Raw genomic sequence first — 27,456 nt, 5'->3', positions numbered from 1 at the left:
ACTATCATGTTATGTATCTACTAAGCAGTGAGAAGAGTTGTTTATGCTTCAAGCACTACCTGCTCCGGACGACGATACAAGGCATGCCAATGCGCTCAGCTGCAAGTACACCTGTATGACTTCCTGCGAGAAGGATGCAACTCTGAACAGGCATGCCTGCATACTCCATTCCTGCACGTAGGGATGCTATTACCTTCTTTGACCTGGCGGCAACATACATATAAGAGTATCAAAGCAATGTGTCAACATACTCATCTTCCTAGCATTCAGGAAGGAAAAACAATGCAGGGGGTATTTTCCAAGGAATCTGCTACCAAGGCTGGAGTGTATGAAATTTCACTTTGCATTTGCTAGCACATCTACTATACAAATTATACAGAAAATCTCAATATCCACACCAAAGTAGAGCAAAACTGAAAACACAAGAAAGTAAAAATGTTTAAAACAATAAGGAGGAACACACCCATTTTCCCTTTTATCTAGTGTGCAATAAGCAGAATAAATGCTACAGTAACATGTTTGTGTGTCCATGCTATTACATTAAATATTAGGTGCATGGTGGAAATGATAGGAAAAAGGCAAGTCCATCTCGCACATATCTAGTGTTTAATGCTTAAAATACACAACATAGAATGAATGGCAGAGGGGAATTAGGGTAGAGGCAGGATAGAGCGGCTAATCACTGATTCACCATAGTGAAAACTAATATTAAATTTGCATAGTCAACCAACAATGCAGCAAAATTCCATGACCTACACAGAGACATGGAATTAGCTCTGATAAACAATATCAATGAGTTCCTAGCCCTCACAAATGGAATGGCTATACCGAGGAGTACAAATTTGCGAATGTCACATACTTCTATTCCTTCAATCTTCATAATTTCCAATAACTTTCATTTACTCACGTAGCTTAAACTTATAATTTGATGGTGGATAATTTGGCAAATCAACATGTTAGTGTATCCACTTTAATACAGGAAATATTGGCTGGAGCCTGGCAGTGACAGGAAAAAGGCAAGTCCATCTTGTACCTATCTACTGTTTGATGCATAAAATACACAACACAGAATGGGCAGCAGAGGGAAACTGTGGGTAGATGCAAAGTAGAGTGGCTAATCTTTCATTTACTCACTTAGCAAAAACTTTTAATCCGATGGTGGCTAACTTGGCAAATCAAGGTGCCAAATTGAAGTCAAGTGTAGCTAAATTTTGGTTGTGCTATTGGCATGTGAATAGGACGATGAAGTTTTGTAACATGAAAACATAAACTGCTCTAGAAGATGCTTGATCACCATATGGAAGAAGTGGGTACTGTTATCTCCTAGGGAAGTACCCTAGTACATTTCATGGCAACACCATTGTAAGTCCAAAAAGATGCAAGTCAAAAGCCCTGTGGGCCACGTGATGATTGTGTATTATGGTATAGTAGGCTTAGTATGGTCACCCATGCCTAGTTCTTTTAGTCTCCACTGTTAGGTCCTTTCATCCTAGACATGATTGGTGGCCTTGGGATGGATCTACTTGGACACACTGTTAGCAAGAACCATTGATTTGATAGGGGTTATAACGTTATGTATGGCTTGTCTAGCCCATGGCCTTGTGAAATCCTCAATTTTGATTTTCCGCATTAGAGATGATTTTTGGAAGAGGAGGCAATTCCGGCATTGGGACTTAGGAGGAAAAAGGGAAATTGCAGCTCTAGTGGAATGTGGGCCCCAAGAGAGAGAAATTTGGCCCAAGAAGGGAACTCACACTCTTGGAGGAGAGAGAAAAGAGGAAGGGGTGCAAATTAGCAGAGAGAAAGAGTGGGGCCACCAAGGGAGAAAAGAAGGCGAGCAATTATAAATAAGGAGAAGAGGCCTTCATTTGCATCTTTTGATAATTTAACTTCTGAACACAAGTTTTCTTGAGCTGTTTAGCCAAGACAACCAGTGGTGTTTAAACTTTAGCTAAGTTACCAGGATTCGGATACGGATACAGATACGGATCCGGATCCGGATACGGATCCGTTGCATTTTTGAAAAGGCAGGATCCGGATACGAGGAGGATACAGCAAGTACAAAAATATATAATAATATTTTTTTTAAATTTTAGAAAATACATTTGATGTTTAAAATCAAAACCATTTATGAATCACAACATTAGAACTAAAATTATTAGATAATTTATGAATTTGAACACTGAAATGATGAAATTTAAAAACTAACAAACAAATAAACATATAAATATTAATGCTAACATATTGATATAATTGTTAAAATAAAGTTATTACATAAAATATATTTTTTTTTAATTTATAAAAATTTAAATATATTTTGATTTTTAACAACCTAACATAAAATTATATAAGTTATATAAGTTATATATATATGCCAGATGGTATTAAAAAGCATATATAATATATATATAATATATATATCAATCAGATGGTATTAAAAACTATGATACGTAAATAAATTAAAATAACTTTATTATATATATCAATCAGATGGTATTAAAAACTATGATACGTAAATAAATTAAAATAACTTTGTTATATATATATAATATATATCAATCAGATGGTATTAAAAACTATGATACGTAAATAAATTAAAATAACTTTATTATATATATATATATATATATATTAACATCAAAATAAACCAAAAAGCATATCTATATATATATCAGATGGTATTAAAAACTATGATAAGTAAATAAATTAAAATAACTTTATCATATATATATTAACATCAAAATAAACCTTTTAATTAAATCGGAAATCTTTATATTTAAAGCTTATTAAAAAAACAAATTGATTTAAAATAACTTTATTATTCATATATATAAATCAAAGATCTTTATGATTGAAAGTTTATTTAAAATAAATAAACTTTTTAATTAAATCAGAGATCTTTATATTGAAAGGTATTAAGATCACTGTTTGGTATTGGTAGAAGTCACAATATGTGTTATCGTGCAAAAAGCCTGTGTTGACAATTTGAAAGCTCAGACTTCTGTATACAATTCAATATTCCATGGATTTGTATTTGATAATCTTATTTTGACAATCAGATTGATTTGGAATCTTACATTCGTGAGAGCAGGCGTATATATCAAATTATGAAACTATAAAACATGTATTACTGTATTAAAACTATGGATCGATGACGCCATGGAATCGATTTGCTGACACGCTTCAAGGCATATCTAAAGCGAGTAGTGTGTTTATATTTGACCGGAATTTATGACAACATTAAAATATTATTCAAATTCAATAAAATCAATTAAAATGTGGATAGGATAAATGATTCGATTCATATTTTATGGGAGTTGGTATAGCAGAACCGTAGTTCTTCAATTTTTCACCGAAGTAATTAAAAATTTGTTGCGCTGATGACTGCACTGTCCGTCTCTGAAATTTTTTGGCCGAAGTAATTAAAAAAATGTTGACGCATAATTTTATTGAAATCTATATATATATATAAAAACCGGCAGATGGTATTAAAAAACCACGCGTAATTTTATTTAAATCTTTATATATATACGCTGGCAGATAGTCATTAACTAAGTCACTAACTGACCGTACACGGATCCCAGCGTATCCGTATCCGTACCAGTTTCGGATTCGGGGATCCGCGGTTCCACCTCTTGCATTCAGCGGATCCGGTAACTTAGAACTTTAGTGAGAGAGATTCCCAAAGCAGGAAATCTGTTGAAGGAAATGTAACTAGGTTTGGCCTTCATAAATGTACTTTTGATATTTGTATGTATTCAAGAAAAGAAATATTGTTTTTATAATAAATGTCAATGAGTTTCTTGCTCATTGAAATAGGTCTAGCACATGTTAAAGTGCTATAGGTGAGTCAAATAGTCAAAAGAAAATTTTGAAGACCTTAAGCGCATGTTGCACCATGTATATGTTTGTATAAGAATCAACGAATATCCCTCCAAACAAAGTCAAGTCTCCTCCAAAGCAAAGGCACCATCAAAGAAGCTATCCGAAGCAAAGACATCAAGATGGCCTACAAACAGCTAGTCAGCCTTCAACTTGGCCTAAAGGAGGGACAGACCTCTATATATAGAGGCTGTCCACTCCTCTAAAGACAACACATTCACATCTCTGAAATCTGTGAAGTAAGGAAGCAAAAAAAGGGTAGTTGAAGGACGAAAGAAGAGTCTCCAAGGGCAGCGAAGAAGGAGAAGTCATCACCAAAGGGTTAAGAACTGTTTTCTAGGGTAAATACAGTCACACGTGCGAGAAAAAGGAAGGACAGTCTGCGGTTATATTAGCAGTAAGGTCACAGTCACATGTTCATCATTGGTTGGGCTAGAAAGTTAGGCCTATAAGGCCTCCTACTCAAGCGAAGGTAAGGCTCTCTCAAGCGAAGGTGAAAGGACCCTAATTTGCAAGGTTACCTGCCACACGTGTGAGAATCTAGGGCTACTGTACAGTCACTTCAGTCTACACCTACATCTCAAGAAGGATCTCATTTGGTTGAAAGAAGGAAGGTGTCTACATAAGTGAAGGATATCTCTAAGTATAGAAGAGAAGCATCTCATCTAGAGCTCACATAAACAAGGTCTAACAACAGTTGAAAGAAGGACAAAGTGCCGAGTAACGAAGTGCCGGAAGAAGGAAGACTAAGTGCCGGGGAACAAAGTGCAGAAAGGAGGAAGGACTTGACTTGTGCTTGGAGGACATTCTAGTTAGGGGTCTAGGGTTTGGCATTGATCAATAAGAAGCTTCAATAAGAGAAATTTACCAAAGGGTTTTCCTCTCAAGAGAAGAGAGGTTTTGGCCCTAGCAGAGAGCCAACATCTTGTGTTCTTGTTCTTATGTTTTTGGTAGCAGTTTGATGAAGTACACACACATGCATTAATAATAATAAGAAGAAGATTAAGCTAACAAAAAAAATAAAAAGACTCCACAAATTGTTATCAAGTCAAGAAGAATCACACTACACCTAATTGCCCTTGATTCTTCAACATGGTATCAGAGCTAAGGTGACACATCAAGGAAAGGGCATCTCAAGAACACTCATCAAGGAAGGACATCTACAAAATTTGAAGCATCTAGCCAAGAAGTCTCAATCACTTCAAGGACAAGAAGGTCTACCATCTATCATTCATCAAGGAAGACTACAAAGCAAGAAGAAGAGCCTTACATAAAGGCACCTACAAGAAGAGCAAATCAAAGAAGGACCTACATCAAGCTACAAGTCATCAAGCAAGTCCACTTGGAGAAAGCAACTTGAAGAACATCAAGATCTAAGGAAGGCAAGCCATCAAGTCTTCAAGGAGAAAGCAAGTCCACTACATCTCAAAATCTATCAAGTATATGTTCCCTTCTGAATATACATCAATATCATTTTGCAAGGAAAGCAACAAATTGGTAGGTACCAATAACTTTCTTGCATGGAAGAAGAGGACTGATTTACTTCTCAAAGAGAATGAACTTCTAGAACACATCAAAGGGAATATTGCTATTCTTGTTAAGGAACAAACTCATGCCTTAGCCAAGTACAATAAGGATGAGAAAATAGCTCAAAGAATTCTAATAGAATCCATCAAAGACTCTCTCATTCCTTATGTCTCCAAACTTGAAAAATCAAAAGAAATCTATGACAAACTAGCAGAGCTATATTCGGTAACCACAGCTAGAGAAGTGATATCTCTACGAAATGAATTGTACAAGATGAAGATATCAAAGGAAGGAATAGCTCCCTACTTCATGAAGATCTCTGAGATGAGGGATCAACTTCAAGAGCTAGGGGAAGTCATGTCTGACAGAGAAATGACAACCGTAGTACTCAATGCTCTACTTGAGGATTGGGGCAACTTCACATCAAGCATATATGCAAAGAAGGAAGCCACCCCACTAAGTGAAATATGGTCTCTATGCAAGATAGAGGAAACAAGACTCAAAGCAAAGGAAGATGTGGGATCAAAGGAGCAAGCTTTTTCTACCATGGCCAAGAGAAAGGGAAAATTTGGCAAATTTGGTCCACAAAGAACAACAAAGATATGTCCAAAATCCAATGCTATGGATGCCAATAATATGGACACTACAAAAGGAATTGTCCTAAACTGAAGAAGGACAACAACAACAACAAAAGAAAAAGGGAAGAAGCTCATGTGACTCAAGAAATGAAAGAAGAAGAGAAGAAAAGAAGGAAGATCCTTCGGATCTCTACTATGACTAAGTCAAACTCTTTACTTAAAGTCTTCTTTCAAAGTTTTGAGTAGTATAGGAGCATGTAGATATAGAGTTAAATTGCATGAAACATCTAGAATCTAGAAGCATAGAGTTCAAAATACTCATGTAGAAGGAGCATTTATAAATAAAACAAAATGCATGGTTAGAAATATCTTCTAGAATATAGGAGCATGGTAGATATAGCTCAAGATATTCATGTAGAAGGAGCATACCTAGTATAGGACCTCATCCACAATGAAAGAAAATTGATCATGATTAAGAATCTTAGAAGACCTCCATCATCAAAAGGAAAGAAACATTTGCAGGGTAAGGGTCTTTAAGATGGAATCTTCAAAAGAAGATTCATAAACAAAAGAAGATGTCTCATTGGGAATCCCATTCATGGGATTCAAGAAAAGGATGATATGCAGGCAAGATAAGATGAAGCAAGAAGGGCCACACCAAGGACAACCAAATGAAGCTAAGATGATCAAAGGAGAATCAAGATGAGGTATGTATGCATCAAAGTTTAGTCATGTTATTATATGTATATTATTGAGTCATGGGAATAGTTCTATGATATGATCAAGTAGGAAAGAATCTCTTTCACCAATGACATGCTCGAAGGCATGTACTACAATGCAATGAAGGTCAACAAAAGGGAATACTCACATAAGGAGTATAAGATTGTTGACTAAGAAGCAAGTGAAGAAGAAATGCTGACTAGCACTAGAAGCAAGCAATGAAGAAGTGCTCCCACAAGGAGCATAAGGTGGTTGACCAATCTATCCAAGAAGAAGCAAGTGAAGAAAGAGATCAAGCATGTGAAGAACGCCATGACCACAAAGAATCACTATCTAACAAAGATCCTTTGAAGACATATCCCGAAAGAAGGCATGACAACTCTGACAAAGGAAGAAAAAGATCGAAGGATCGTTGACATCTGTGAAGGCCTTGGAGATATGAAAGGTGCAGATAACTGATTCCACTCTACGAAGATGTCATGATGAAGAAGTCATCCAACAAAAGCACCATTTAATGTTGAAGCAATATCAGGATGAAGTCATGAAGGGCTACCAGATCAAAGCATGGGAACAAGCAAGTACAACGAAGCATCCATGAGAAGAGTATTTCGAAGCATGGACATATGACAAAGGAGAAGCAAGATGACAAGAGAACCTGATATATGACAAGAAGGCCACTTTCGACGAAGGAAGCAATGACATGACAAACCAGGAAGGAAAGTGATTGATGGATGGTGCCCTACCAAGAAGAAGTTCGAACAAAGACTTCATGGCATCAAAGGAAGGAAGGAGATCAAACCACTGGAGGACCCATGAAGAAGAAGTTGCAGATCAATGGATAAGTCCCTAGCTAAGAGGGATTTTTAACAAGTTTCCAATTACAAAGGAACTTGGACAAGTACCTTGTCAAAGGATACTTGGGTATGTCTTCCTCAATTGAGAGAGAGTGATAGACACAACATTCTTGTCTTCACTTGGGAAGAAAGAATGGGAGGATTGGGTAATCATCTGGCATCTTTGAGGATGTGCAAGGAATCCAAGACAAGAGTAGGCAAGAGGATTGATATTCTTTGAGGTTTGGGAACCCAAGATAAGAATAGTCCTAGAAGGTCATACTCAGTAAACACCCGGGTGGGTATGTACCTTGAGAGACAATGAATATGGTGTCTATAAGTCATTGGTCTCACCAACATTGTGCTTTGATCTATTGAGAGATAGAGTTGTCAGTCAAGGCCTTGTTGTGGAAACAATGTTGGTTACTATGATTCTATAACAGATGGAATACCGATCCGGTTTCTCTTATGTGAATTCTTCAATATTGAAACATAGCCAAACACCTTGTAACTTTGTATGAATATGTAATATTCCTAATTAGCTATGGCTAATTGGAATATTTGATTTTGTTCAATTTTTGCCTTCTATAGTTATTTGTGAATAAAAAGTGAGGAAGAGGGACATAACTCACTTTAGAATAAAAAGTCACTTCCTAGGTAGCACAATGTTGTGACTTAAAGGGGAGCCAAGGGGGCCAAAGGGGGACACAGAAATGGAGCCCACGCAGACACATGGAGGGACTACGCAGGAGGGAAGAACACATGGCAAGAGGGGAATCACGCAGGAGGAGGTGAGCCTAGGGATTGTGAGAGGCAGAGGCTATAAAATGGAGAGAAGCCCCCTCATTTTGGATCATTCAGTTATGTGCATTTTGAGCTAGTCGTTTCAAATACTTAGCACGCTGGCTGTTTAACTGGTCTACAACACTGTTTAGTGCATTGAGTGTCTCCGTTCGAAGATCTCACCCTTAGCCCCGGGGGACTTCGAGTGCCTGCTTGGGCAAGGTATTTCCATCGGTGTTTCAGCGGTAGTTTTATCAGCATTTCAGCAGCAATTTCATCGGCATTTTGGAGGACTGCGCAGCACTTGGAGAGGGACGCAGTTCTTTTTTATTGTAGTGCTGGATTGGGGTTTTGCAGGTGGAGTTATGCTGGAAGATTGAGCAGGGGTCTAGCTCGTGTCTCATTGGAGGATTTTTGGCAGGGTTTCTGGCAGTGTTACAGGCAGAGTTTAGAGGGGTTTTCTTCAGTGGTAGCGCAAGGCATTGAGGAACTGCGCGAACACCAAGAGGGTGTTTTTTGGGGGTCGGCCATTCCAAGAAAGCTTCCTGGGTTTTTTCTGGGCTTCTTGAGTAGAGCCCGAATCCAGAGTTTCAGCTTTTTCCGAGGAGGGGAGCAGCCCCAAATCATCATTTGTTTTCTAGCAGCAACATCCACGTAGAGAGGCCATTCTTGTCATTCTGAGAGTATTTCTTCACTTGCCTTGTGCAAGTCGAGGTGCCATCTGTCTAATCACCTCTTGTACTCATTTTATTGCTGAGTATAATAAAATGGCTTAGCATTTCTCGCTGCATTTCTTGTGTATCTGCTTATATTTCTGGTTTACATTATTATATGCTGTTCCACTGTTATTTTATCACTTCTGGGTTATTATATCATTTGCACATATTTGGTTGGAGTTTTTGCTAGGGTTTGAGGAATATTCTAGGTTAGGAATATTACAGTGGTATTAGAGCACAAACCTGACTCAGCCTCTGGAGCTAGCAATCTATGACACCAAGGGAAAAACCCTATATTTGTTACAGAGGTAGGAGGTACGGAGACACTGGACGTAGGTTGGAGAATACCTACGAGGAGGGAGACTGTGTTCCTGTGGTGGACGCAGAACAGGTGGAGCCCGTGGTAGACACAGAACAGAGAGAGCCAGTAGTGGACGCAAAACAGAGAGAGCCAGTAGTGGACGCAGAACAGATGGCCGACAAGGACGGGAAGAGATTTGCGGATATGCTCCTCAAATCAGTGCAGGATCTGTCGAGGTAGATTGAGGTGATGGGGCAGAGATTCACGACAGTAGAGGCCAAACAGCGTGAGAGCCCACAAGTTTTTCAGATTGGTGAGGGATCAGGTGCATCCCATCACTTGCCAGAGCAGCATGATACTGCGCAGCAGGTGGCCTCACATGCCCCTACACGCTCTACCATGCCCACTTTCATAGGAGCAGACACGGGGACCGTAGCCCAGCAGGAGGGAGAGCCTGGACACATAGGTGATTATTTTGCAAAGTACCAGGCCTATGGGCAGGAGTTCAGGGAAGCCCTCTCATTTCGTGATTTTGTTCAGCTCCAGCGGGATAGTAGACCCTGTGACCATCACAGAGGGTACCGGCATTACCATGATGGCGACACCCACCTTGCAGCGAGTAGATTCCACTTACCTACGTTTGATGGCTCATCAAACAGTTCGGCAAAGTCTTGGGTGGAGAAGCTGGACATTTATTTCCAGCTTAACCAGATGTCAAAGGCAAAGGCCATCAAGGTGGCAACATTTCACTTGGATGGTGAGGCCCAGGATTGGTGGTTTCATGGGATGGTTACACTGGGGCATTCCACAGTGACGACATATGCCGAGTTTACCAGGAGACTAATGGAGTGATTTGATCGGAGGGATCCAAAGCAGCATTTCGTTGAGCTGACGAGGCTCAAACAAACAGGGAGCCCAGAGACCTACATTGCAGATTTCTTGAGGGTCTCTGTGATGGTGCCAGACCTATCCATGACACGGAGGGTCTATATGTATGTTGAGAGGTTAGCAGAGCCACTTCGGGGTTTAGTTCGATCCACTAAACCAGCCACACTCCAAGACGCTATCAGCAAGACCCGGGACTTACAGGATGTCTTACCCAGGACATGGACACCTTACCCCCAGAGATAGAATTTTCAGTCTAAGGGGAAGGATGTGAGGATTCCTCCTCCAAAGGGGAATCCAGGATGAGTACAGCTTGAAAACGATGCCAGGAGGGAGCTGAAGAAGAAGCAGTTGTGCTTCACCTGTCAAGAGCCACGGGCACCAGGACATAGATGTGTTGCTGGTAAAGCACATTTTATTGAGGTCTTCTCTGAGAGCAGTGGAGAAGAGGATGACGAGGATGATGGGGAGGCAGGAGATAGCTATGCCATGCAGGGACCTTTACCACCTCCACCCCCAGTAGCAGGAGGTGCATCTTTCGCACCCACTAGAGGGGCCCTTACAGCATTGCAAGGAGTTCCGAAGTATCTGACGCTACGCGTACAAGGGACGGTACGTGGCCAGTGGGTATCAGTTCTGGTTGACAATAGGGCGACCCACAACTTCATCGATGCACAGATGGTCGAGAGGAGATGTATACAGACAGAGAGCTTCGATGGGTTTTCAGTCTTGGTCCCAGGAGATCAGCCTATGACGTGTGCTCGTTATCTTCCAGAGCTTCCAGTGATGATGGGCACCTACACACTGACTGACCACTTTTTCGTGGTCGATATTATGAACACCAACATGATATTGGGTGTTTAGTGGCTTATCACTCTAGGGAAGGTCACAACGGATTGGAAGACCCTAGAGATGGAGTGGGATGATAAGAAGACAGGGAGGCATGAGAAGATACAGGGACAGCACACATATCCACCTCAGACTGTTTCAGCTCATCGGATGGAGGCAGTCTTCCGGAATGGAGACATAGAGTGGGCAGTGGAGCTGCGTGCATCAGAGGCAGGGACTACAGGGCAGTCGGTACATCCAGAGATACAAACCATCCTTGATCGATATGCCATAGTGTTAGGGGAGATTCCGCCAGGACAGCCACCGGATCGGGGGTTTGAGCACACCATCGAGCTAAAGCAGGGTATACAGGCAGTGATCACCACCCCCTATAGGCACCCCAAGGCCTATTGGGATGAGATTGAGAGGGCTATCCAGGAGTTGTTGGCTCTTGGGCACATTCGACCGAGCACGAGTCCTTTTGCTTCTTCTGTGGTGTTGGTAAAGAAGAAGGACGATACGCTGAGGATGTGCATTGACTACAGGGCCCTGAACAAGAAGACCCTGAAGAACAGGTACCCCATACCAAATATGTAAACCATAAAAAAATTTGGGAAAAGAAGAAAAAACACATTTAAAAAACTATAAAATTAAGTTGGTAACAATAGAAAAATTAAAAAAAAAAACATTAACAAAAAACTAAAAAAAATAAAATTAAAAACAAACTAGATTTAAAAAAAAAAATAAATGGAAAATTAACCAAAAATAAAAAATAAAAATTAGTGAAATTAAGATTAAGTAAGTAAATATTGAGAAATAAAAATATATATATATTAACGAAAACTAGGAAAAAAAATAGAAACAAACTAGTTTAAAGAAAAAAATAGAAAAATAACGAAAAAAATTTAAAAAACTAGTGAAATTAATATTAAAAAAACAAAAAATGTAAAAAAAAAAATCTCACAAACCATAAAGAATTTGGAAAAAAGAAACAAAATTAAAATATATATACATATATAAGTAGAAATAGAGAAATTAAAAAAAAACATTAGAAAAAACTAGGAAAAAAATAAAAAAATAAAATTTGAGATCGGGGTATCATCAGATTCGTGTGAGGGAGCAGGACATTCCCAAGACCGCCTTTAGGTGTCACTATGGGCACTTTGAGTTCTTGGTTATGCCTTTTGGGCTAACCAACGCCCCAGCTGCATTTCAGTCCTGCATGAATCACATCTTCCGTAGTCACTTGAGGAAGTTTGTGTTGGTATTCTTTGATGATATTCTCATTTACAGCAAGACTTGGGAAGAGCATCTCCAGCACATTGAGACAGTATTGCGTATCTTACAAGAACAGCAGTTCTATGCCAAATTCTCCAAGTGTGAGTTTGGGTTGACGAAGATGTTATATCTAGGACACATCATAGGGGTGGACGGAGTGAGAGTCCACGAGGAGAAACGTGACGGAACTTTGAGAATTCATTGGCATTTGTACGTACTACCGGAAGTTCATCAAAGGTTTCTCACAGCTTGCTACACCCCTGACAAACTCGACGAGGAAGGGGGCATTCCGTTGGTCAGATACAGAGCAGCGAGCCTTTGACAGGCTCAAGGAGGTTATGAGCAGCTGCCCGGTGCTTGCGTTGCCAAATTTTACGTAGCCTTTTGTTTTGGAGTGTGATGCATCGGGAGAGGGGATCGGCGCAGTGTTGATGCAGGGAGGTCACCCTATAGCCTTTGAGAGCCGGAAGCTCCTTCCGCACGAGAGGTTGTATTCTATATACGACAAGGAGATGCTGGCCATCATGCATGCATTGGCTAAGTACCAGCAGTATCTGGTGGGTAACAGGTTCAGGGTGAGGACTGATCACAACAGCCTCAAGTTCTTTTTGGAGCAAAAGCAGCTACAGGAGAGGCAACAGAAGTGGATCAACAAGATCCAAGCATATGACTTTGACATTGAGTATGTCAAGGGTAAGAACAATGTGGTAACAGATGCCCTTTCACGTAGACTAGCCACGTTGTCTCTTATGAGCTTGGATATAGACTGGAGGGCTCTACTCTTAGTAGAGTACTCTAAGGACAGGTTTGCATGTGAGTTTCTGGATGGGCAGGTGGCAGATGATAGGTACAGGGTGGTCGATGAGATCATCTATTACAGGAACCGGATCTTCTTGGCTGAGGGTCTCAGCTCAAGAAGAAGATACTTTAGGCATCACATGATTCACCGTTGGCAGGACATCAGGGGTTTACAAAAACCTACAGGGCCATTAGGGAGAAGTTTTCATGGAAGGGCCTCAAGGAGGACGTACTCTGTCACATCCGGGAGTGCGATGTTTGCCAGAGGAACAAGGGAGAGATGAGCCATCCCGTGGGATTATTGCAGCCTCTTCCTATTCCAGAGGGGAAATGGGAGAGCATTTCGATGGACTTCATCACAGGGTTGCCCATGGTATAGGGCAAGGATTGCATCTTTGTCATCGTTGACCGACTGACAAAGTACGCACACTTTTTTGCCATATCCGCACACTATACAATAGCACAGGTGGCCGAGCTGTTCTTTAGAGAGATCTTCAGGCTACATGGTATTCCTAAGACCATCGTCAGTGACAGGAACAACCGTTTCATGGGCGGGTTTTGGCAGGAGCTTTTCCGGTTGGTGGAGACGGAGTTGACACTGAGTACCAGCTATCACCCACAAACGGATGGGCGGATAGAGATAGTTAACAAGTGGCTAGAGGGCTACTTGCGTAACTATGTCAGTGGGCAGCAGCGAGCATGGTTGAAGTGGCTGCATCTAGGGGAGTACTGCTACAATACTTCACATCACATGTCCATTGGTATGTCACCATTCTATGCTTTATATGGGTATCATCCTTTATCTTTTGTTGACGTGATGTTTGGTGATAGCAAGGCTCCCAGAGCCAAGATATGGATCCAAGAGAGTCAGGATATTCTCCGAGCTCTCAAGGATAACATGGCTACAACACAGAACCAGCAGAAGCTGTATGCCGACAGGGGTCGGGTGGAGAGACAGTTCGAGGTAGGGGACATGGTCTACCTACAGTTACAGCCATACCGACAATCGTCACTAAAACAGAAAGGGGTTGAGAAGCTTAAGCCCCACTTTTATGGGTTGTACAGGGTGATACACAAGGTTGGACAAGTTGCATATGAGTTGGAGCTGCCCCAAGGCAGCGAGATTCATAACGTTTTCCATCTATCATACCTGAAAAAGGCATTTGGCCGGCAGGTGACAGTGACAGATGAGCTACCACCCATCGATGACGAGGGGCATTTGGTATTGCGGCCGGAGGCTATCATTGATACCAAGGAGAGGCAGCTGCGGAGCAGGACTGTCCGGGAATTCTTGGTGAGGTGGAAGAATTTGCCCGATGAGGATGCCACTTGGGAGAGTGAGAAGATCTTACAGCATCCATCACTTCAGTTGCTTGAGGACAAGCAACATTTTGCCGGGGGAGACTTTAATATTCCTAATTAGCTATGGCTAATTGGAATATTTGATTTTGTTCAATTTTTGCCTTCTATATTTATTTGTGAATGAAAAGTGAGGAAGAGGGACATAACTCACTTTAGAATAAAAAGTCACTTCCTAGGTAGCACAACGTTGTGACTTAAAGGGGAGCCAAGGGGGCCAAAGGGGGACGCAGAAATGGAGCCCATGCAGACACATGGAGGGACTGCGCAAGAGGGAAGAACACATGGCAAGAGGGGAATCAGGCAGAAGGAGCTGGGCCTAGGGATTGTGAGAGGCAGAGGCTATAAAGTAGAGAGGAGCCCCCTCATTTTGGATCATTTAGTTATGTGCATTTTGAGCAAGTCGTTTCGACTTCTTAGCATGCAGGCTGTTTAGCTGGTCTGCAGCTCTGTTTAGTGCATTGAGTGTCTCCGTTCGGAGATCTCACCCTTAGCCCCGGGGGACTTCAAGTGCCTGCTCGGGCAAGGTATTTCCATCGGTGTTTCAGCGGTAGTTTTATCAACATTTCAGCAACAGTTTCATCAACATTTTGGAGGACTGCGCAGCACTTGGAAAGGGACATAGTTCTTTTCAATTGTAGTGCTGGACTGGGTTTTTGCAGGTAGAGTTATGCTGGGAGATTGAGCAGGGGTCTAGCTCGTGTCTCATTGGAGGATTTTTGCCAGGGTTTCTAGCAGTATTACAGGTAGAGTTTAGAGGGGTTTTCTTCAGTGGCAGTGCAGGGCATTGAGGAACTGCGCAGAACCCCAAGAGGGTGTTTTTCGGGGGTCAGCCATTCCAGGAAAGCTTCTTGGGTTTTTCTGGGTTTCTTGAGTAGAGCCCGAATCCAGAGTTTCAGCTTTTTCCGAGGAGGGGAGCAGCCCCAAATCATCATTTGTTTTTTAGCATCAATAGCAGCACAACAACGACATCCACGCAGAGAGGCCATTCTTGTCATTCTGAGAGTATTTCTTCACTTGCCTTGTGCAAGTCGAGGTGCCATCTGTCTAATCACCTCTTGTACTCATTTTATTGCTCAGTATAATAAAATGGCTTAGCATTTCTCGCTGCATTTCTTGTGTATCTGCTTATATTTCCGGTTTACATTATTATATGTTGTTCCACTGTTATTTTATCACTTTTGGGTTATTATATCATTTTCACATATTTGGTTGGAGTTTTTGCTAGGGTTTGAGGAATATTCTGGGTTAGGAATATTATAGAATACCTCCCTAGTTAAGAGGGAGTGTTGAAGGAAATTTAACTAGGTTCAGTTTTCATAAATGTACTTTTGATATTTGTATTTATTCAAGAAAATAAATATTATTTTTATAATAAATGTCAATGTGTTTCTTGCTCATTGAAATAGGTCTAGCACATATTGAAGTGCTATACGTGAGTCAAATAGTCAAAAGAAAATGTTGAAGACCTTAAGGGCATGTTGCACCATGTATATGTTTGTATAAGAGTCAAAGAATATCCCTCCAAGCAAATTCAAGTCTCCTCCAAAGCAAAGGTACCATCGAAGAAGCTATTTGAAGCAAAGACATCAAGTCGACCTACAAATAGCTAGTCGGCCTTCAACTTGGCCTAAAGGAGTGACAAACCTCTATATATAGAGATTGTCCACTCCTCTAAAGACAACACATTCACATCGTTGAAATCTGCGAAGGAAGAAAGAAAAGGGTAGTTGAAGGATGAAAGAAGAGTCTCTAGGGGCAGCGAAGAAGTCATCACCAGAGGATTAAGGATTGTTTTCTAGGGTAAATACAGTCACACGTGAGAGAAAAAGGAAGGACAATCTACGGTTATATTAGCAGTAAGGTCACATTCACATGTTCATCATTGGTTGGGCTAGAAAGTTAGGCCTATAAGGCCTCCTACTCAAGTGAAGGTAAGGCTCTCTCAAGCGAAGGTGAAAGGACCCTAATTTGCAAGGTTACCTGCCACACGTGTGAGAATCTAGCGCTGTTGTACAATCACTTCAGTCTACACCTACATCTCAAGAAGGATCTCATTTGGTTGAAAGAAGGAAGGTGTCTACGTAAGTGAAGAATATCTCTAAGTATAAAAGAGAAGCATCTCATCTACAGCTCACATAAACAAGGTCTAACTTTAGTTGAAAGAAGGACGAAGTGTCGAGTAACGAAGTGCCGGAAGAAATAAGACTAAGTGTCGGGGAACAAAGTGTAGAAAGGAGGAAGGACTTGACTTGTACTTGGAGGACATTCTAGTCAGGGGTCTAGGGTTTGGCATTGTTCAACAAGAAGCTTCAATAAGAGAAATTTACCAAAAGGTTTTCCTCTCAAGAGAAGAGAGGTTTTGGCTCTGGCAAAGAGCCAACATCTTGTGTTCTCGTTCTTATGTTTTTGGTAGCAGTTTGATGAAGTACACACACATGCATTAATAATAAGAAGAAGAAGAAGCTTAAGCTAACAAAAAAAATAAAAAGACTCCACAAATTGTTATCAAGTCAAGAAGAATCACACTACACCTAATTGCCCTTGATTCTTCAACAAATTCCACCTGTACCTTTGGTGGACTCTGATTGTCACTCTAAGAGAGTACAAATAAGTCTATCTCAGGTCTACTAAAGCAGCTACATTGCAGATCATTTCCAGCTAGTGCGTATTTTCCTTGGGCACATAAGTTGTTCAAGACACCCCAATCGAGATTAGTTATAGATTGCTAGAGTTCTAGGGGATTTGCAAGAGTTTTCCCACACATTGCCGACGATTTTGCAGCAAATTTGTTGAGCTGTGAGGCAAGGATTTTGAGGAGCCATCTCTCTCACTCTGAACATTGCGTAGGGGTTTTTGGCTTAGCATGCCAAGGGAAGAAGGGAGAATAATTTGTGGAGAGATAAGGGTTGGAGACAGGAGATATTTCTTTGTAGAGAGTTAGCCAAAGTTGGGAGAAATTTTCTGTGGTATATTTGGGGCATAATTCAGTAATACCAAAATTGTGGGGCATTTTCTAGCCAGATTGGGCAATTTGCACTTGTTGGGGGTCAGTGGATTTAACCCAAACTCTTTCTAGGTTTTTTGTGGGTTTGGTGGGTTTGGTGAGAGGAGGCTAGGATTAATTTTGCAGAATTGTTTGAGGACTTATGAGGGTAGAATTGCTAGTCCCATCCAGCAGGCAACAACATAAACTGTTGGTGGAGGGCGTAGTTCACCCTGGGACCATGTCCACCACTTGGGTTTGTGTGATAGTTTTGGGTCTTGTTGGGTATCTAGTGAGGAGGCCACCACTAGAGTTTCAGTTCATTCCAGGCACTCTTCAAAGCAGTCCACCAGTTACCTTCCAGCAGTAGTGAGCAGTTCTTCTTGGGCATGCGTTGTTCTTCCTGGGGGATCTTTCTAGCATTTGAGCATTGTAGTCACTCTTGGGTTATTGCCATAACTCGTAGTAGCAAGCCCTGGTTACTCTGATCTCATTTATTGTACTCATATTTATCCAAATTTATAAAATAACTCGAGTTTTTGCTCATATTTCGGTGCATAATGTGTATGGTTGTGCATTTTTTAATTTTGTAGCTATAGTTAGTTCCTTGCTTCTGTTATCTATAGTATTTTTCCATTTGGAATAGTACAAGGAGATTTAGTATGCAGGAATTATGGGGTGGAATCCGCTGGAACGATGAGTGCATGGCCTAGTTGAGGAGGGTGATGGACCAAATCCATACTCATCCTTAGAGCGGAGACACTAGAGGTGTGCAGGTCGTAGGGGTGCAACCATCTACACCGTGTGGGGAAAATCGATAGAACCAGGGCACCAGATCTCCTCAAAAGGAGCAAATAGGATAGACATAGTTAGAGGGTAAGACTGGGGGGTGTTTTTGTTGTTGAAGACTTGGCTTTAAATATCAGGAGTCTAAGGAGGATGTTAAGCATGATGCTAAGGGCACGCAGGTTTGTGAGGAGCACGTCGATAAACCTAGCGTGACACAAGAGTCATCTTTATTGGAGATTCCTTTGATAGCTCCGGCTGACACCTTAGGGGAGAGACTAGAGCATACACCCATATGGCCATCCATTGACGTGGTGCCAAGAGACATAGATATGTCCACTATTGAGGAGGTGCCATCCATTGTTGAGGTATCCATTGATGAAGTGTATGGGGTGGTGTCCGAGTTTTTAGGTGATAACAACACACAACAGATTGATGAGGTGCCAGGAGACATAGCCCCAGTTGACGACGTGCTAGGAGCCACAGAGGTGTCCACCATTGTTAAGGGATCCATTGATGAGGCATCCAGGTCCACGACCAAGTCTCAGGGTGGAAACAACCTACAATCGACTAGTGAGAATGCCTTGCATGTTGGCATGTCTATGGAGGAGTAGTTAGAGGCTGATGTTGAGCCCATGATGGAGGATGATACACAACCATCGTTTGGGCTAGCCATTGATGAGGGGCAACATAGAGAGTACACATTGGGATTTGAGCGTAGTTCGTTTTAAAGGCATGTTAATGGGGCCTACAACGTTATTAGCCCACCACCCCTATGCATTCGATTGAGAGAGGCGGAGTTGTCTAGAAAGACCATAGGGGATGACCAGGTCAGCAGGACAGAGCGACATGAGTAGAGTATGACACCACATTAGCCTGGAGGGCTTGTTCCTTCCACAAGAGATTGTGCCTTTGATCCCTCTTTTAGGATAGGATGGCAAGAGGTATTGAGTTGATACCTAGTGGAGCAATCTGGGTTTTTGGATCTATTCATGGGTGACCAAAGGAGCCGGAGGGCCAGACTATTGTTGGTATCCAGGTGGGGTTCCTCGCTACAACATGTGTTCGATTAGTGGTGTGATTGATCAGGTGACCGAGTGCCCACACACTCTCATATCCCCATTAGCACTAGTGACTAGATGGTTTGACAGGGGAGCAAATAGATTTCATGAGTTATCTTGGCATATTGATTGTGCATGGGGGCACATAGAGATTAGCCTACTCTTGCAAGGGTTTGTAGGAGGAGGTGGCATCGACAACCCACCAGACAGGGCATCATATGGAGATAGTGCTCTCTCATTGATGTATAGGGCACCAGAGCTATTGAGGTTTGGCACGGTAGTGTTATTATTGATTGCATGTGCAGAGTTGGGCCACTTAGGTGTACTTGGGAAGACGAGGAGGTGTAGATCACATCGTGGTGGGTGTACTAGCAGAGTGATGGATGCATGGGAACATATGGGATGCTCTATGGTACATGGTGGCACGACATTGAGTGTTGGTATCCAATGGTGCATGGAGTTGTGCCACGAAGTTCAGTGCTATGCAGAGGAGTGCAAGGGTACGTATTTGTATTCAACAAAGCATGATGATGCAGAACAAGTTGTTGGAGTGTTGCCAACAGAGAGATCTCCTAACGGGAGCATCAGGCACACCAAGATTTGGAGAGTGAGTTGACCACAGGGCCAACGGTGAATTTCCATTTATCACTCTCCAACTGTTGATTTGTGGTAGCATCAAATGCGCTCCAGCCACGAAATTTGGTGGAGAGGTTGGGGTGCATGAGATCTCCAATACCTAGAAAGGGTTTGAACAGATTCTAAACAGATCAGGAGATATTAAAATAATTAATATTTTTAAATTTTTAATGGAGTCCCTAAGTCTAAACTTGGGGAAAATAAAATATTAATGTGTATTAATATGAATCTATGTTAGAATGGTCCAAAAGACATGGATCAAGCCAGATCTAATCTTAATCGTTGATTAGGGATGCAATCTCGGTCGTTGAGATGTCAACAGGAAAAATATAAGAGGAGGCTTGAGGGTCACTTGGAGAAGACACCAGAGTGATCAGCCATTCTATTCTCTAGAGCGGGGTTTGCTCAGAGAGATAGAATCCGTGATCGGGAGAGCAGTTGAGGGGCATTAAGTACAGAGAAACAGATAAAGCAGAGATTGTGTCGGGAGAGCAGCACAACAGCCAAGGAGGGTCACGCACAGCTAGCAAGGGCTCACACAGGGCCATGTAGAGGCAACCAAGTGTTGCGTAGAGCACTAGATGGGCCAGCATAGCTGACGCAGAGGCTCCCAGAGCTGACGCAGGGCCTCCTAGGGCTGACGCAGGCCAAGCAAGGTTGATGCAAGGCCAGCGCTGGTGATCTGAAATGGGGCACTAAAGGCTTCTTGTCAACTTACAAGAACCTCTCCCACTCCAAAGCTTATATATTCCCAAGATCTATGCTTATGATTGACTCTTTGCGAAATTAAAGGACTTGAAATAGGTGTATGCTTTTGTTTGCCTTTAACTGTTAAGTGCTTATGTTCATTTGCTTAAACTGATATGAAATGCATATAACAGTAAATAAAGCAACAAATAAGCAAACCACAGGAGACAACAATATAATATGGAGTTCACCCTGATATCTTGGGCTACGTCTCCTTGAGCACTAATCAACTCGATTAGGCTCTTTGGGATTATGGCTTCAATTCTTTTACAAGTGCTACACTTAACTCCATTGGGTTACAGCTGAACCAATGGGCTTAGAATGCCATATTTATCCCTGGCTATTTGGCTATCTGGCTCTCGACTCTCAGCTCTGGCTCTCAGCCCTTGGCTCTTGGCTCTGGCTCTCGGCTCTCGACTCTCAGCTTTGGCTCTTGGCTCTTGGCTCTCGGCTCTTGCTCTTGGCTCTGGCTCTCGGCTCTGGCTCTTGGCTCTGGCTCTTAGCTCTTTGTCAAGCCTCCAACCTCTGGTGGCTCTTTCGTTGTCCTCCCAACCTCTGGTGGCACTCTGCGAATCTACGGCTCTCTAGCCTTCTGTGCTCTGCAACTCTGCTACGCTCAACTCTTTGGGAAATCACCCCTTTGCCATCGCCCCAACCTTTGGTGGCTTCTCGGGTTTCACGAGCTTTTGGTTTCGCTCGACCTCCAAGCGACCCTCTGCTTCTGAGTCACCCCGACTCTGCAGACTGTCTCCTCTGGGCTTACACTCAGCATTCAAGCATCTTTGAGCCTCTTGGGCTTCTCTGCGCTTCTCTTGAGCATAACTCTGCCTCTCTGTGTTATTAGTGGTTCACTCAACCTCCAAGCGAATCTCAGCAACCTTTTTGCCGCCCTGTCAATTGAGCTCCCTGTGCTTTTTTTGTAATACATCAGTTACAGTCGCCTCCATCATTGAAGACCGACTGTTTCATTACAAGAATCCATTTAAAAATGGAAAGGAACTGGCGGGCACGGGAAACCCAGTCGTTTTGCCTTCCTCTGGCCTTCACTCCCGAAATAGCCAAATAATAGAAATACACAGGAAACGCACGAAAACACATCATGGGCTTTAAGCTCAGACTTCAAATGGCCTTCAATCGCATCTATATCCCTCTCGGGTCCGTCCTGTCATCGCAAATCGCGATCGCACAGGCGTATGGCCAAAAAACCCAATACATGGAAAATACACAGAAAATCCGAAAATCCGGATTTCAAAATTTATGCAATCGCATTCATAAACCTCATTGGGTCCATGCCTCGATCGCATATCACAATCGCAACAGGCATATGTCAACGACCCTTTATATGGTTGCGATCGCAATCGTCGATCGTCGTTATCGGTGCATTGCATATCGCAATCGCAACGGCCTAATGGGCTGTGCCGGCCGATATATATATCGCCGATCCAATCCGTCGATTTGATACATATCGCCGACCCCACTTTATCGCAATCGCAAGTCGCAACGACCCTTTGTACTGGGGATCCGCCGATCACCGATCGCCGACGCCGATCACAATTGCATATCGCATTATCGGCATCGCTTGACCAATGTTGCACAAAGCAGGGACGAAATGGGGACGTTTTTTGGAAGCGGGGACGCGGAAGCGTCATTTTCCAAATATGTAGGAAGCGAAGCGTCTGCTATATATATATATATATATATATATATATATTTATATATTTATATATTTTTTTGCATTTATACTCAAAACAAACATCCCAAATACCAAATTAGTTGTAGAAGATGTGAAAACATGCATATTTTTGCATAAATCAAGATAGATATAGCATCCATTGTACATTAATGATTAATTATTCGAGCATCAACCATTTAGATGCATCAACCATCTAGAATGTAGATTTTTCTCCTCTTGTCTAGCCTTTGCCTCTACCTCGATTGTCTAGGGATATTAGTCAACATTGCCCAATTTTCATCAAACTACCTAATTCAAGACCTAAAATATGGTAGAAAAAGCTTAACATGCTTGATCGATGATTTTGACTTGATTGAAAGGTAATATTTTGCTAAGGGCGTGACAAAGGATTTCAACAATTAACACCACCAACACTAGGGTACATATAGGGCTTGGTGCTCTTGATTAAATGCTAATCGCTCACTGAAGCAGAAGGGGGCTAAGAAGCTCAAGCCCCGTTTTTATGGGCCATACAGGGCGATACGCAAGATTGGACAGGTTGCATATGAGTTGGAGCTACCCCAATGCAGCAAGATTCATAACGTTTTTCATGTATCATGCCTGAAAAAGGCATTGGGGCAGCAGTGACAGTGACAAATGAGCTACCACCCATGGATGATGAGGGGCATTTGGTATTGCAGCCAAAGGTTATCATTGATACTAGGGAGAGGCAGCTGCGAAGCAGGACGGTCCGGGAATTCTTGGTGAGGTGGAAGGATTTGCCGGATGAGGATGCCACTTGGGAGAGTGAGAAGATCTTGCAGCATCCATCACTTCAGTTGCTTGAGGACAAGCAACATTTTGCCGGGAGAGACTGTAATATTCCTAATTAGCCATGGCTAATCGGAATATTCGATTTTGTTCAACTTTTGCCTTCTATAGTTAATTGTAAATAAAAAAATGAGGAAGGGGGACATAACTCACTTTTACAATAAAAAGTCACTTCCTAGTAGCACAACATTGTGACTTAAAGGGGAGCCAAGGGGGCTAAAGGGGGATGCAGAAATGGAGCCCACGCAGACACATGGAGGGACTGCGCAGGAGGGAAGAAACACGTGGCAAGAGAGGAATCAGGGAGGAGAAGGTGAGCCTTGGGATTGAGAGAGGCAAATGCTATAAAGGAGAGAGGAGCCCCCTCATTTTGATGATTCTGTATGAGCATTTTGATAGTCATTTCGACTTAGAGCACGCTGGCTGCTTAGCTAGTCTGCAGCACTGTTTAGTGCATTGAGTGTCTTCGTTCGAAGATCTCACCCTTAGCCCCGAGCGACATTGAGTGCCTGCATGGGCAAGGTATTTCCATTAGCATTCCAGCAGTAGTTTCATCAGTATTCCTGCAACAGTTTCATCAGCATTTTGGAGGACTGCGCAGCACTGAGAGGGGGACGCAGTTCTTTCTGGCAGGAGTATGGGTTGAGGGTTTGCAATAGGATTTGTGTTGAGAGATTAAGCAGGGGATCAGCCCTTGCATATTGGAGAGTTTTGGTAGAGGTTTCAGGCAGATTTCTGGAGGGTTTCATTCAGTAGCAGCACAGAACATTGAGGGACTGCGCTAAATTCCAAGGGGGTGATTTTCGGGGGTCAGCCATTTCAGAAAATCTTTCTGGGCTTTTCTGGGTTTCTTGAGTAGAGTGTGATTCGAGAGTTTCAGCCTTTTCTGAGGAGGTGAGCAGCCCCAAATCCTCATTTTATTTCTAGCAGCAGCAGCAGCACAGCAGTTCTCCAGTAGCTGGGACGCAGTTCAGAGAGGGGCCATTCCTTTGCTATTCTGAGTGTATTTCTTCACTTGCCTTGTGCAAGTCAAGGTGCTATCTTTCTAATCACCTCATGTACTCATTCTATTACTCAATATAGTAAAGTGGCTTAGTATTCTCTCTACATTTCTTGAGTATCTGCATATGGTTATAATGTTATATGTTGCACCATTGTTATTTGTATGTCTTTGAGAATTTTTGGCTATTATACCACTTGTGTGTTTCTCCTATACTCTTAGACAGAGTCTAGAAAGGGCCAGGTAGCCTCCGGATCTCGTCCCTCTTTTCAGAGGCGACATATCTGGTAAATGCCCTCCCAGTCCATCTCTGGTTGGAGTTTGCTTGTGTTTAGGAATATTCCTGATAAGGGATATTACAGTTTCCCCATATTGGGGTTTGTCCCTGGCTAGCCGCCACATCTTGTGTCTCTTGTCTTGGCTTGTTTTCTGTTGATCGTTTAATGTTCTATCTGCAATTTACTTATGTACATGTGATTGCTAATCAATGAATACTAATAAGAAAGATAAGTAAACTGCTCTAAGCATAGAACATACCATAATTTAACAATATCCTTATGCCAAAATACTACTTTCCAACTTGGTTGGGCCAACCTGCACCTAGGGGTGGGGTTAGGGTCAAACCACATATAGATCCAGAGGTATCTACAGGATATATGGAAGCATTAGACAATTTGGTACTTGACAAGGAGGAGTGTGCTAATATGCGTCTTGAATTAGGCAGATGCTTTAGTTGCACTAGTTTGTTTGGTTCTTTGCATGCAATGGAAGATAGAGACAGATTTGATGCTCTCACATGGTGGGAAGCATATGGCAGTATGTGACTTTTGCCAAAATTGGCAAAAAAATTTCTCTCACAAGTTGAAAATACTTCTTCTGTAGAGAAGTGTTGGAGCACCTACAACTTCATACATAATGTGAGAAGAAACAGACTTAATGAAAACTGGGCAGAAAGCTTGATTTATGTGCACTACAACTTGAGGTTGTTGAGTCATTACTGTGATCGGGCTTATGAGGATCCAACATATAAAATTTGGGACAACCACCCAAAGGATGATAATTTGGAGGATGGCACTATACATCTTGAAGAACTGGAAACAAAACTTATCAGAGAGGAAGATGAAGAAACAACCATGCCAGCCCCAACATCTAGTAGCAGTGCTCGAGTTCCAAGTCTTGTTCCTTTGCTATCGCCACCTCCGTGTATATCCACGCGTGGAGGGCATTTGCCTTCTGGTTCTGGTTGTGGGAATGTGCAAGAGGAGACTGCTAGAACACCACCACGACCTACTAAGAAATTAGACATTATTCGTGGTGGAAATAGGAAGATGTAGATGATAGATTTACTTGTCTTTTCTAGTTTCTAGTAGTTTTTATAACTTGTTGACTCTTTCATATTTATTATGATATTTTTTGTAAACAATATATAACAATTTAGGCTTGAAGTCCTAAATTGGCAATTATAACTCATTGGTAATGAATTATGAATATGATGCTTCGTGAAAGTTGAAAGTTGTTTGAATTCATTTCATTTTATAACATTTCATTTCATGTTAGATATTGTTTGTTGTAATGATTACACTTAGCTTACAAGTACAACTTTGGTGATCAATGATGATAAATGTTATATATTGAATTTTGAAAGCTTGAAACTTTAAGATTGATGAATCATGATTCATGAGACTCAATATGTTGTATGTTACTAACATGTGGACATGGTTGATGAAGATTATAACTTCTAGATGATTTTTGTTATATGGTTCAATCTATGTTTTTTATGTTTTTATATCTAATTCCTCATTCTACATGTTTTCGTTGACATATATGCATCAAAATATAAAAAATATAAAAAACATATATTATATTAAAAATGCTCCCGGATTCACTCCCAAACCGGGAGCTTCTGAAAATGTCACTCCTGCTCCCGCTCCCAAGTAACCTCGGTTTGTCACATTGTCCCTTGTACTTGATAGATCCTTTAGGTGACCTAACATAGGGAAGCCTCCCTAGTGGTGAAATTCCACAAAAGAGCAAGAGGTAGTGGTTGTGGTGATAGTGGGCCACACCTCATATTATTGTCCCTTGGTCTAGTTCTTGTCTTGTGAGCCACCCTCACAAGACCTGCTAGATTTTGAGGCAACAAGACCTAAACATTGGACACAGATCCTTTATCACCCTTCATGTTCTCCTTTTCATGAATTGTCAGTTGTTGTGGATCTGTCAATAAAGGAAGTACTTAGTTGACAATTTCCCAAAGATCATTTTCCTTCAAAAGTAAAATTTTAATAACCCTTGCTTTGCAGGACAAAATGTTTGAAGCTCCATCCAATCTATCTTTGAACCTGAGACTCATTACTGACAATTTTCAAATCTTAACAAAATGCTGTGGATTTGTGCTTAGTCCTTCAAGCACCCAAAAGATTTATTTCTGGCTCATAGATCTAATCAATCTGCTGCTGCTGTGATCTGGAATATAAAGTTGGAAATTGACTTCCTCTTCAATGTGTGTACTCTAATACCATGTTGAAAAATCTATCTCCATTACCTAGGTAAACATTTCCTAGTGATTTCCTTGGTGAAATTTAAATTAAATTCAGCTCACCAAATAGCATACACTGACTGGAGAAAAAGTGATACTAAAGTTCCTTGCAAGGGCTCTGCGATGGCGATGGTTGGGGTTTGTTCGCGCAGGGATCGCTATGCAGCCGCATCGGCCCCCAAACCAGCCGCAGGTCCTGAAAATGATCCAAGGTATGCGGTAACAGTGAACGTGGCCGATTATGGTGGGAGAGCGATGGAGGTTAATGGTCTCAGGGTTTCAGAAGGTCCGTTTTGCGCAGCCACAGGCCCTAAAGACTTGCTCTGCTGTGGATCGGCCAGAAGTCTGACTGCTGGAGCATACGATGTCTCCCTCCGGCAGAGGCCTGGATCTGCTGATGGCAAGGACTCTCATGATCCGAAACACAGGAAACAGAACCTGGAGTGTTTCCCATCCCTCTGGAAGCAGATCTATCTTGATCCGCTCTCTTCTGCTAGCGATCTCTTCAAGATTGGCAGATCTGCCTACGATTATCAAAAACCGAAGCATAAGACTCTTAACAGACCCAATCTTGGTATGCCGTGGCCCAGTTCCGCTACGATAGGATCGATCTCAAATAGCAGGGACGAAGACAAGGTATGGAAGGGGTATATGGACCTGGTTTCTTGGTATTTTGAGGTTCCTCTGAATCCGCCAGCACAGATCAAGGC

The 27,456-nt window shown here is 41.9% G+C and overlaps 1 protein-coding gene across 3 annotated transcripts in view; it reads right to left on the bottom strand.

Moving 5' to 3' along the window:
• The window catches only part of LOC149225605 (CBBY-like protein), a 399,435-nt gene that overhangs the window by 97,290 nt on the left and 274,689 nt on the right, over positions 1-27,456 (bottom strand). For all 3 annotated transcript variants that reach the window (XR_016247681.1, XM_089377197.1, XM_089377199.1), the window contains exon 10: positions 60-203. Coding sequence is in view for 2 of the 3 variants with exons in the window: in XM_089377197.1 (XP_089233323.1) it covers positions 60-203 (144 nt within the window). In the remaining variant the exon portion in view is untranslated. The remainder of the gene's footprint in view (positions 1-59; positions 204-27,456) is intronic.

This window comes from Pinus tabuliformis, chromosome J (assembly GCF_031772625.1).
Source record: "Pinus tabuliformis cultivar Carrire ecotype Pingquan chromosome J, CPIR1, whole genome shotgun sequence".
Taxonomy (NCBI): domain Eukaryota; kingdom Viridiplantae; phylum Streptophyta; class Pinopsida; order Pinales; family Pinaceae; genus Pinus; species Pinus tabuliformis.
This window is presented reverse-complemented; position numbering and strand designations above follow the sequence as displayed.